At 48.5% G+C, this 12,137-nt stretch overlaps 1 protein-coding gene across 1 annotated transcript; it reads right to left on the minus strand.

The window, feature by feature from the left end:
• Positions 1 to 420: 420 nt before the first annotated feature.
• On the minus strand, positions 421 to 11,840 carry FTH1 (ferritin heavy chain 1). Its single transcript, XM_084631911.1, has 4 exons — positions 11,560 to 11,840; positions 8,844 to 8,990; positions 5,500 to 5,625; positions 421 to 746 (listed from the first exon to the last, which is right to left on the minus strand). The coding sequence occupies exons 1-4, from the start codon at positions 11,668 to 11,670 to the stop codon at positions 582 to 584; spliced, it is 549 nt and encodes a 182-aa protein (XP_084488037.1). The 5' UTR covers positions 11,671 to 11,840; the 3' UTR covers positions 421 to 581.
• Positions 11,841 to 12,137: the final 297 nt, after the last annotated feature.

Genomic DNA, 12,137 nt, shown 5'->3' on the forward strand with positions numbered 1-12,137 from the left:
AAAGCTTTGTGGGTGGTATCTAGAGAGGGGTCAGGGCATAAACATTTGCCTAGAAGAGCAGAGACTTTGTTGTTGTTCTTTGGCCACTTTCTTTATGATGAGCTTCCCCATTGTAGCTTTTAGCTAAGTCTTCTATGCACACAAACACCCCCCCTCCAGTGTATACTCATGGACTAATCCCTACAGTAGGGATTAAGTGGGGAGGCATTCCCTACCCCTGAGTCATAGTCTGTGATCTGTGGTGAGCCCAAAGGAACAGTGCCCAGTCAATGATGCCAGATCTGCCCCCTCAACTAATGTATTCACACAGCTGACCCCCATTCTGAAATGGGTCATCACAGAGTAAGTCAGGAATATGCTGTGAAACCTCCAAATGTAGGATTCACTCCCACATTACAGTGCAAGGCAAATAAAACAAACTTGAAACAAGTCACTTTATTGGATGTAAGGTGTTACAAACACAAAGAAACAAAGGTGAGATTTTTTGGTACAGAATGACATTATCCAACAGTAGATGCATGCACTGCTGAGCAGGAAGCTAGGAGACCTACTGAAACCCATGGGTGGCCTATCCTGAGGCTTTAGTTCTCACTGTCACTGTCCCCCAGGGTGTGCTTGTCGAAGAGGTACTCTGCCATCCCATATTTGGGTGCCCCCATCTTGCGCAGGTTGGTCACATGCTCACCCAGCTCTTTGATGGCCTTCACCTGCTCATCCAGGTAGTGGGTTTCAATGAAGTCACACAACTAAAGAGGGGAGAAGACAGTTAACTCAAGTCAGTATTATTATTCAGCCAATAGGAGGCCTTGACAGAATCAAAGAATGGAAAGTGCCAGAACCCAAGATCCAGAGGGAGCATGGAACTACCTCCTAAGCCAGTGTGTTAGGCGGAGGGGGGGCTGATTTCTTACTACATGTTTCTTCCTCGGGGGGAGAAAAAGAACTGCCCCTCCCCCCCACTCCTTAAGACAGGGTTATACTCTTGAACCACCAGAGAAGAAAAGCCTTTGATTTACCAGAGACACCAAAACATCTCAAATTATTCTAAGTGGAAGATCCCAGATCACCTATACATAGGCACATCCCAGTGCCCAGTAGTATACTGATAGGGCTTCTGTTTTTCAGGGTTTATTTTTAGTAAGTTGAGTTGTGTTTGTCTAAAGTTTTAAGGTTTTTAGAGCTTGTGTGAATACCTTACTCATTAAGAAAAGGAGTACTTGTGGCACCTAGAGACTAACAAATTTAAAAGCTTATGCTCTAATAAATTTGTTAGTCTCTAGGTGCCACAAGTACTCTCTCTTTTTGCAGATACAGACTAACAGCTGCTACTCTGAAACCTGTAATTACTCATTAAGGTACATACAAAATTACAGTATACATTACTGTAATCAGTAATCTTTGTAATGTGTGCTGTTTCAAACAAGATCTTTAGTATGCAGCAGCAAGGTCTACACAGACTAATTAATACACAATAGAGTGTACTTTAGTAATCACACCTCTGTACTCCACATACAGCTCTGTGCACAAAAGCCCTTAGATACCAGAAATGATTGTGTTTACTGGATAAATACCAGTTTCATTTTTGGAATCAGGATGTTTTATACTGACATCACAACCAACTCCAAAGCAGCTTTCACCACAGCTCAAGACTATGCTAGAGTCACTTTCACCTTCCATTATTTCTAGCTATGGAAGCCTCCTGTAGTATTTAAATTTCTAACCTTTACTATTTATACCCTTTGAATACTTCGATTGTTCATGTTTTCTTAAAATAACTAAAGGCAACTAGGTACATTTAAAAGCATTTACTCAATCCCCTGATCTTGTTGCTTGCCCCTGAATTTCTACAATGGAATCTCAGAAGATTTTCATAACACATGTGCCTACATCATTGAATCAACTTCTTCCCACTCCCCTCCAAATTCTGTTTAAGTTTCCAGCTGTGAGGAGTCTCCATAAAGTTGTATTATTCACAGGAGACCTGCAGTTTTTCAGACATGAATTCAGGATTCACAGCTACTTTTACCTCCCATGCATAAGAGCAGCCCAAAGCTTCATGGGTATCTTAGAGACAGCTATTAGATGCATATTAAGCTAAGAATCAGAATGAATCCACAGCCAGTCACCAGGCTACTGAGATGAGGAAGAGAGGGAAGAGCATCTTTGCCAGCAGGCTGGCTAACCTAGTGAGGAGGGCTTTAAACTAGGTTCACCGGGGGAAGGAGACCAAAGCCCTGAGGTAAGTGGGAAAGCGGGATACCAGGAGGAAGCACAGGCAGGAATGTCTGTGAGGGGAGGGCTCCTGCCTCATACTGGGAATGAGGGGCGATCAACAGGTTATCTCAAGTGCTTATATACGAATGCACAAAGCCTTGGAAACAAGCAGGGAGAACTGGAGGTCCTGGTGATGTCAAGGAACTATGATGTGATTGGAACAACAGAGACTTGGTGGGATAACTCACATGACTGGAGTACTGTCATGGATGGTTATAAACTGTTCAGGAAGGACAGGCAGGGCAGAAAAGGTGGGGGAGTAGCACTGTATGCAAGGGAGCAGTATGACTGCTCAGAGCTCTGGTACAAAACTGTAGAAAAACCTGAGTGTCTCTGGATTAAGTTTAGAAGTGTGTGCAACAAGAGTGATGTAGTGGTGGGAGTCTGCTATAGACCACCGGACCAGGGGGATGAGGCTTTCTTCTGGCAGCTCACGGAAGCTACTAGATCATATGCCCTGATTCTCATGGGTGACTTTAATTTTCCTGATATCTGCTGGGAGAGCAATACAGCAGTGCATAGACAATCCAGGAAGTTTTTGGAAAGCGTAGGGGACAATTTCCTGGCGCAAGTGCTAGAGGAGCCAACTAGGGGGGGTGCTTTTCTTGACCTGCTGCTCACAAACCGGGTAGAATTAGTGGGGGAAGCAAAAGTGGATGGTAATCTGCGAGGCAGTGACCATGAGTTGGTTGAGTTCAGGATCCTGACGCAGGGAAGAAAGGTAAGCAGCAGGATACAGACCCTGGACTTCAGGAAAGCAGACTTCGACTCCCTCCGGGAACAGATGGCCAGGATCCCCTGGGGGACTAACATGAAGGGGAAAGGAGTCCAGGAGAGCTGGCTGTATTTCAAGGAATCCCTGTTGAGGTTACAGGGACAAACCATCCCAATGAGTCGAAAGAATAGTAAATATGGCAAGCGACCAGCTTGGCTTAATGGTGAAATCCTAGCGGATCTTAAAAGAAGCTTACAAGAAGTGGAAGGTTGGACATATGACCAGGGAAGAGTAATAAGAAGGGTTTCTTCAGGTATGTTGGCAACAAGAAGAAAGCCAAGGAAAGTGTGGGCCCCTTACTGAATGAGGGAGGCAACCTAGTGACAGAGGATGTGGAAAAAGCTAATGTACTCAATGCTTTTTTTGCCTCTGTCTTCATTAACAAGGTCAGCTCCCAGACTGCTGCGCTGGGCATCACAAAATGGGGAAGAGATGGCCAGCCCTCTGTGGAGATAGAGGTGGTTAGGGACTATTTAGAAAAGCTGGATGTGCACAAGTCCATGGGGCCGGACGAGTTGCATCCGAGACTGCTGAAGGAATTGGCGGCTGTGACTGCAGAGCGATTGGCCATTATCTTTGAAAACTCGTGGCGAACGGGGGAAGTCCCGGATGACTGGAAAAAGGCTAATGTAGTGCCAATCTTTAAAAAAGGGAAGAAGGAGGATCCTGGGAACTACAGGCCAGTCAGCCTCACCTCAGTCCCTGGAAAAAATCATGGAGCAGGTCCTCAAAGAATCAATCCTGAAGCACTTGCATGAGAGGAAAGTGATCAGGAACAGCCAGCATGGATTCACCAAGGGAAGGTCATGCCTGACTAATCTAATCGCCTTTTATGATGAGATTACTGGTTCTGTGGATGAAGGGAAAGCAGTGGATGTATTGTTTCTTGACTTTAGCAAAGCTTTTGACACCGTCTCCCACAGTATTCTTGTCAGCAAGTTAAGGAAGTATGGGCTGGATGAATGCACTATAAGGTGGGTAGAAAGCTGGCTAGATTGTCGGGCTCAACGGGTAGTGATCAATGGCTCCATGTCTAGTTGGCAGCCGGTGTCAAGTGGAGTGCCCCAGGGGTCGGTCCTGGGGCCGGTTTTGTTCAGTATCTCCATAAATGATCTGGAGGATGGTGTGGATTGCACTCTCAGCAAATTCGCAGATGACACTAAACTGGGAGGAGTGGTAGATACGCTGGAGGGGAGGGATAGGATACAGAAGGACCTAGACAAATTGGAGGATTGGGCCAAAAGAAATCTGAGGAGGTTCAATAAGGATAAGTGCAGGGTCCTGCACTTAGGATGGAAGAACCCAATGCACAGCTACAGACTAGGGACTGAATGGCTAGGCAGCAGTTCTGCGGAAAAGGACCTAGGGGTGACAGTGGACGAGAAGCTGGATATGAGTCAGCAGTGTGCCCTTGTTACCAAGAAGGCCAATGGCATTTTGGGATGTATAAGTAGGGGCATAGCAAGCAGATCGAGGGACGTGATCGTTCCCCTCTATTCGACATTGGTGAGGCCTCATCTGGAGTACTGTGTCTAGTTTTGGGCCCCACACTACAAGAAGGATGTGGATAAATTGGAGAGAGTCCAGCGAAGGGCAACAAAAATGATTAGGGGTCTAGAACACATGACTTATGAGGAGAGGCTGAGGGAACTGGGATTGTTTAGTCTGCAGAAGAGAAGAATGAGAGGGGATTTGATAGCTGCTTTCAACTACCTGAAAGGGGGTTCCAAAGAGGATGGATCTAGACTGTTCTCAATGGTAGCAGATGACAGAACGAGGAGTAATGGTCTCAAGTTGCAGTGGGGAGGTTTAGATTGGATATTAGGAAAAACTTTTTCACTATGAGGGTGGTGAAACACTGGAATGCGTTACCTAGGGAGGTGGTAGAATCTCCTTCCTTAGAGGTTTTTAAGGTCAGGCTTGACAAAGCCCTGGCTGGGATGATTTAACTGGGAATTGGTCCTGCTTCGAGCAGGGGGTTGGACTAGATGACCTTCTGGGGTCCCTTCCAACCCTGATATTCTATGATTTATCACTCTAAGCATTATTTTCAGTCAGCTTTCCAGAAATATGTTCAGATAGATGTTCTCTGCTGTTGAAAAAAAGCCAGCTCCCTCAAGACACAACTGGAGTAAAGGGTTGCAAGACAGCCTAATGCCACCCATGTGCACACCACAGTGGTTTATCAGCCAATTCAACAACCCATCAGTTCTGTCAATGTTTTTCATAGGACTGAGTGGATGTTTACATTAACTGTAGGAAAGGGGCTAAGATACAGGCTGCCCTCCTTCAAAGGAAGACGCTCCACTCTGAATTTTACCCCTTCCTCAGGTTTGGGGCAAATTCCAGCATGTGTTGCAGAGATTGCATGGACGCCCCCCTCCCCCAAACCCTTCATCATTAAAGGCTTGCATAACCACATTCCAATCACAGCTTCAGCTTCCACTTACATGAGGGTCATTCTTGTCAGTTGCCAGCTTGTGCAGATCAAGGAGTGACTGGTTCACATTCTTTTCCAGGTGCAAGGCACACTCCATTGCTGTCAGCCCATTCTCCCAATCATCACGATCTGGTTTCTAATATAGGAAAGAGAAAGCACACAACATAAGAATGGCCATACTCGGTCAGACCAAAGGTCCATCCAGGCCAGTATCCTGTCTGCGGACAGTGGCCAATGCCAGGTGCGCCAGAGGGAGTAAACCTAATGAGAACGATCAGTGATCTTTCCTATGCTATCCATCTCCACCTGCTGACAAACAGAGGCTAGGGACACCATTCCTTACCCATCCTGGCTAACAGCCATTAATGGACTTAGCCTCCATGAATTTATCTAGTTCTCTTTTTAACCCTGTTAGAGTCCTAGCCTTCACAACCTCCTCAGACAAGGAGTTCCACAGGTTGACCGAGTACTGTGTGAAAAAGCTTCCTTTTATTTGTTTTAAACCTGCTGCCCATTAATTTCATTTGGTGGCCCCTAGTTCTTAAGTTTATTAATTAACTTAAGTTCACTTGGTGGCCCCATACCACAACTTAGCTACCATCAGAGGCAGCAGGGCAGAGAACAGACACTCAGTTCAACAGAATCTCATTGGAACCAAGACACTGGACTTTGAAGGTTTAAGTTTGGCAAGTTACCTTTCTGAACTATGGTCATAGAATCATAGAATATCAGGGTTGGAAGGGACCCCAGAAGGTCATCTAGTCCAACCCCCTGCTCAAAGCAGGACCAATTCCCAGTTAAATCATCCCAGCCAGGGCTTTGTCAAGCCTGACCTTAAAAACCTCTAAGGAAGGAGATTCTACCACCTCCCTAGGTAACGCATTCCAGTGTTTCACCACCCTCTTAGTGAAAAAGTTTTTCCTAATATCCAATCTAAACCTCCCCCACTGCAACTTGAGACCATTACTCCTCGTTCTGTCATCTGCTACCATTGAGAACAGTCTAGAGCCATCCTCTTTGGAACCCCCTTTCAGGTAGTTGAAAGCAGCTATCAAATCCCCCCTCATTCTTCTCTTCTGCAGGCTAAACAATCCCAGCTCCCTCAGCCTCTCCTCATAACTCATGTGTTCCAGTCCCCTAATCATTTTTGTTGCCCTTCGCTGGACTCTCTCCAATTTATCCACATCCTTCTTGAAGTGTGGGGCCCAAAACTGGACACAGTACTCCAGATGAGGCCTCACCAATGTCGAATAGAGGGGAACGATCACGTCCCTCGATCTGCTCGCTATGCCCCTACTTATACATCCCAAAATGCCATTGGCCTTCTTGGCAACAAGGGCACACTGCTGACTCATATCCAGCTTCTCGTCCACTGTCACCCCTAGGTCCTTTTCCGCAGAACTGCTGCCTAGCCATTCGGTCCCTAGTCTGTAGCTGTGCATTGGGTTCTTCCGTCCTAAGTGCAGGACCCTGCACTTATCCTTATTGAACCTCATCAGATTCCTTTTGGCCCAATCTTCCAATTGGTCTAGGTCCTTCTGTATCCTATCCCTCCCCTCCAGCGTATCTACCACTCCTCCCAGTTTAGTATCATCCGCAAATTTGCTGAGAGTGCAATCCACACCATCCTCCAGATCATTTATGAAGATAGTGAATAAAACCGGCCCCAGGACCGACCCTTGGGGCACTCCACTTGATACCAGCTGCCAACTACACATGGAGCCATTGATCACTACCCGTTGAGCCTGACAATCTAGCCAGCTTTCTACCCACCTTATAGTGCATTCATCCAGCCCATACTTCCTTAACTTGGTGACAAGAATACTATGGGAGACCGTGTCAAAAGCTTTGCTAAAGTCAAGAAACAATACATCCACTGCTTTCCCTTCATCCACAGAACCAGTAATCTCACCAGTAATCTGGTCCATTTTACCAGATTAGTTAGGAATATTTTTACCATAGTGGCAGTATAGAGATGCTGTTCAAGAATCTATATAACCCCAGAGCAGCCTAGTACTGAACAATCTGTGTAGACTACAGAAGTGTTCACCTGGTTTAAAGAGTCCCAAATCTATCCAAGATTTTATTAGCGCCACATTATCTAAGCATCTCTCCAAAGTGATCTTATTGGTGTCTCTCTTGAGAAGGTCTGACATTAGCAACAGTTGCTAATATAAGGCCACATATGTACAGGTGACAGCTTTACTATCTAGATCAGTGGAGGGTTTTGCCTACCCTTGTTTGGTGGATCAATCCTCTATGTAAATTTCAAGAAATGAAGCTTCTATACATGGGAAAGTGACCTAGTGTGCAGCCTGAAAATTAAGTGTCATGAGACAACTCACCAGCAGCTCAGTACTACAGGGAAATCTGGTCTTCAGCCAGATAAGCCACTGCTTTAAGCCAACCCAGGTCTCCAAAAGAAGGGGTGAGGAAGTGAAAACCAGAATATTTGTTGTGCAAGGGCCAGTGCTCCTGACCCGTGATTTTATTCAGGAAGTGAAGATAGTAGTGTTAAGTAATTACTGGTGTTCTGAAAGGCTTTGCAACACATGCAGTCTTCTGACCAGACTGATGCTCAAGAGCACCTGTTGTAGCACTGGGGATATGTAAAAACATAGAACAGTTCAGTTGCTTCTAGCAGCAAGATTCTCCTGAATGCCTTTATTAGTTTTACTTTAAATTTGAGACTCTCAACGAAGCATTTTGAACCTCTTTAAAGAGTCATTTCTATACCACATAGCTGATACAAAACCACCACTAAGCCAGTCTGGATATGTTGATTACAGACTCTTAGCTAATCTACTCCCATGGGATTCTGCAGGGAAGGCATAGCACACCACTGGAAACACCATGATATTAGGGTTTCCCTAGCAACCATGAATCTAAAGAGGACTAACATCAGTGGCAAGACAAAACAGAAGCTGAGCTGAGGGAGAGCTCCAGTTGATATGATTTGCAAGAGACTAGCATGGGAAGGTGGTTATTTCATGTACAGTGTAAAACCAGCTCTGAGTACATCTTTAGACTAAATGTGTTGTGTATCACAGGAAAGACATACATACTAGGAGATTAAAAATACTGTAGTACCAGTATCAAACTATCATAGATGGTTGTTTTTACCAGATCTCTGCACTGCAATTTTTTCCCCCAGTGCCTATTCACAAGTTCATAAAATACAAGATATCTATGTGCCTACTGTTACACTACTAGTGACTTGTTAGCCAACATTTGAGGAGATTGCCCATACTGGCTTTCATAGCCCCTCTCTTCCAGCCTGGGAGCAGGCCAGAAGAGGAAGTTACCATACTGCACTTTATGCCCTTGAGGCATCTCCTTAGCATGGCTGCTAACCTTGATGTCCTGCAAAAAGATGCGACCGCCCCTCTGGTTCTGCAGCTTCATGAGTTTTTCAGCATGCTCACGCTCCTCGTGGGACTGGTGCAGGAAATACTTGGCAAAGTTCTTTAGAGCCACATCATCCCGGTCAAAATAGAAAGACTGAAAACAAAATTCAGATACTACAATCAAGACTTCTGCATTCACAGGCTCCCAGACCGAAGATCTTAATAATCAACTGAATTCGGTCATTCCTACTGTTCCCTTCATTCCGGAGCTGTCAAGTTAGCAGGCTTTGGGATGTGGCGTAACTTCCACTCTATAGCAGATTGCAACTTGATACCTGTGCTCCTAAAAGGGACTGTGTGCACACATGCCCAGCCATTTCACCCCTGCACACCTCTTCACCTGAGGTGGGAAGCCAGTTTGACTTTACGGGGAGTTAACAGAAATCTTAGTTCAAACCCCTCCCCCTCCCCCCAGGCCGAACTGTATCCCTTCTGAGCACCATACTTTAAAAATCTGACAGTAGAAAGGAAGAGAAGCTGAAGAGATCAGTTTAGCATGTATGAAGTGCTATACACCCCTACTACAGTAAAAATGTTATCCAGGAAGTTGGGGGAATGGGGGGGGGCGCGCGCGCATGCTGGTTAGTCAAAAATGCTGGTTAAGTTAGAGTAATACTTACCAATGGAGGGAGGGAGTTTGGGTGTGGGAGGTGGCGGCAGCGGCTCAGAACAGGGGGTTGAGGCACAGGAGGGTTTTGGGGTGCCAGATCTAGGCAGCTCCCCACAAGCAGCCACATGTCCCTGCTGCTCGTAGCAAGGAGGCACAGCCAGACAGCTCTGCACACTGCCTCAGCCCACAGGCACAGCTCCCACTGGTTCCCAGCCAATGGGACCTGAGGAGCCAGCGCTCAGGGCAGGGGCAGTGCCCAGAGCCTCCAATGGCTGTTCTTCTGCATAGGAGCAGCAGGAACATGTCCCCACTTCAGGGAAGACATGTGGAGCCAGGTAAGGAGCCTGTCGGCTCTGCACCAACTGGACTTTTAATGGATATCAGAAATGCTGGTTTCTAGAGCTTTCAGGTTGGTAAAGTGCCAGATACCACAGCTTTTACTGTATTGGGAACAAGCTGTTGATACTGATTACAGTTCAGTATCGTGCTCCTGTAACAGCTTAAGATGGCCATTTACTATCTGAACACATTTTTGGGCCAGATACTTCTTTGTGCTTTACTTAGCCCTTTTTTAGAATGGAAGTTGTAGAAAGTTCTGTTCTCACTTTTGGAGAAATGAATATGTTTGTAAATGATAAACAAGTATCACTTTGACATTGTTTTTTTTGCTAAATTGGATTATGTTTTGAGCTCTGTACAGGACCTAGTGCTATATTCCTCTAACATCTTGTTTTCTCTAGGTCAGATGTTAAAAAGCATGTCCTGTTCTTTAACTTCTTAACCACACTTTGGTGCTTTTTTGAAGTCTGATCATATGACCAGAAGTGGGACATTTGGAAAGATACCAGAGTCTGATCTACTTCAGAGCAGATTGCAGAGTGACCCTTAAAGAGCTTCTCAAAATGTGCTCTTCTTGCAAGAGACATTACCTTTATAAGCCACTGGGCAGGTGATAAAGCTAATCTAAAACTAGTATAACAAAACTTTGATGTCACTGCAAATGACTAGAGGTGAGCATTTGGCAGTACTTTAAGTCAAGGGATCCGTGTTTACAGTGTTTGTACAGAGCAGTACAAGGGATCGGTGTTTACAGTGTTTGTACAGAGCAGTAGGCACCTACTTAGTTGAGGTCAATTCACAACTGAAGGGAGCAATAAATACACAACCCTGCTCTCCTCTGATTTGAAATGCCAAGCGAGTCTGAATCTTTCTAGTATCTGCTAATCCAAGAGTGAAGTTTCTAGTGCTGTTGTGGCAATTCATATGGCACCTCAGAAGTACACCAAACACTCCCATCTACTATCAAGGCTAGTTTGAAGTTCTCTCTCTGCCTCAAGGGGCATCCCTGACCAGAGAGTTTGAGTCCATCACTGAGGAGCTAAAGAGACACTTATGGGCTGTGAGCCTACCGTCTTCGGCGCAGTACGCGGCCTCACCGGCAGGGAGAAAACCCTTAACACACGGATAGTCAAGGCCCACCGACAGAGAGAAGCGCCCCACCCCCACCAGAAGAAAGAGGCCCTGGGCGAGGGACCCACCCCAGGGGCGGCAGCTGCCTCGCCAGCAGGCTCCGCTCCGGCCTCAGCCCCAGGCCGGCGCCGGGAACAGCCCCGCGGGGCAGCTGCCTGCGCCGCGCAGATAAACCCGGGCCGCGCCCGCGGCGGCTCAGCCAGGAGGCGCCTCCCCTGCGGGCCAGGCCGCTCCCGGGGCCGGGCCGGGCCCGCTGCGTCACCCGGCTCCGCCTCGGAGCCCGCTCGGAGCCGAGTCCCCCGGCGGCGGGGGAGGAGAAGGGAGAGCGGGGCAGGCCGCGAGGGCAAGGCTGACCCCGCCCGCGCCGCCCCGCCCCGCCCCCCGGCAACAAAGGAGGCGAGAACGCGGGGGGCGGCGCCGCCGCAGCGCCCAGGCCCGGCGAGACTCGGCGCTTCCTCCCCGGCTCCCTCCGGGCCCCCGCGCGCGGCTGAGGCGCCTGGTAGAGGCCCGGCCCGGCCCATCGCGCCCCCCCCCGCTCCCGCAGTAGTAACGCGGCCAAGGCCCGGCCCGGCCCGGCACTCACCATGCTGAGGTACACGTAGGAGGCGTAGAGCTCCAGGTTGATCTGGCGGTTAACGGCCGCCTCGCAGTCCTGGTTGTAGTTCTGGCGCACCTGGGATGGAGACGAGGACATGGCGCTGCTGTTGCTGCTGCTGCTGCTACGGGAGCCGAGAGGATACAAGGGTCGAGGCGGGGGGGGGAGTCCGAGCGGCGGCGGCGGTTCCGTCCAAACACTGTTGAAGCAGGAACCCCCGGGGCTCGGGTCTGTCTAGGTCGCGTGGTCTAAACCCCCGCAGCCCCCGCCGCCGCCTTATATAGCCACGTCGGAGAGCGCGCCGGGAGGCCACGCCCAGCCCGCGCGCGCGCTCGTCAGCGGGGGCCGGCGCAGCAGAGGGACCCGCCCTGCGCAGAGGCGGGGCCGCCTGTCTCAGCGTGACTCAGCGGGTTGCGCCGCTGGGCGCGTGTCTCGGCTACACAGCGAGGGCCGCGGGGCCCATCTGTGGCTGTCCGGCCTCCCCCTCAGGCCCCCTGTGCCCGCTCGCAGCCAGCCGGCGCTGAGCCGCACGCAACGCCAACCTCGGTGCGGGCAGAGCCTTGCTC

Source organism: Lepidochelys olivacea, assembly GCF_965140295.1.
Source record: "Lepidochelys olivacea isolate rLepOli2 genome assembly, chromosome: 6".
NCBI classification, from domain to species: Eukaryota; Metazoa; Chordata; order Testudines; family Cheloniidae; genus Lepidochelys; species Lepidochelys olivacea.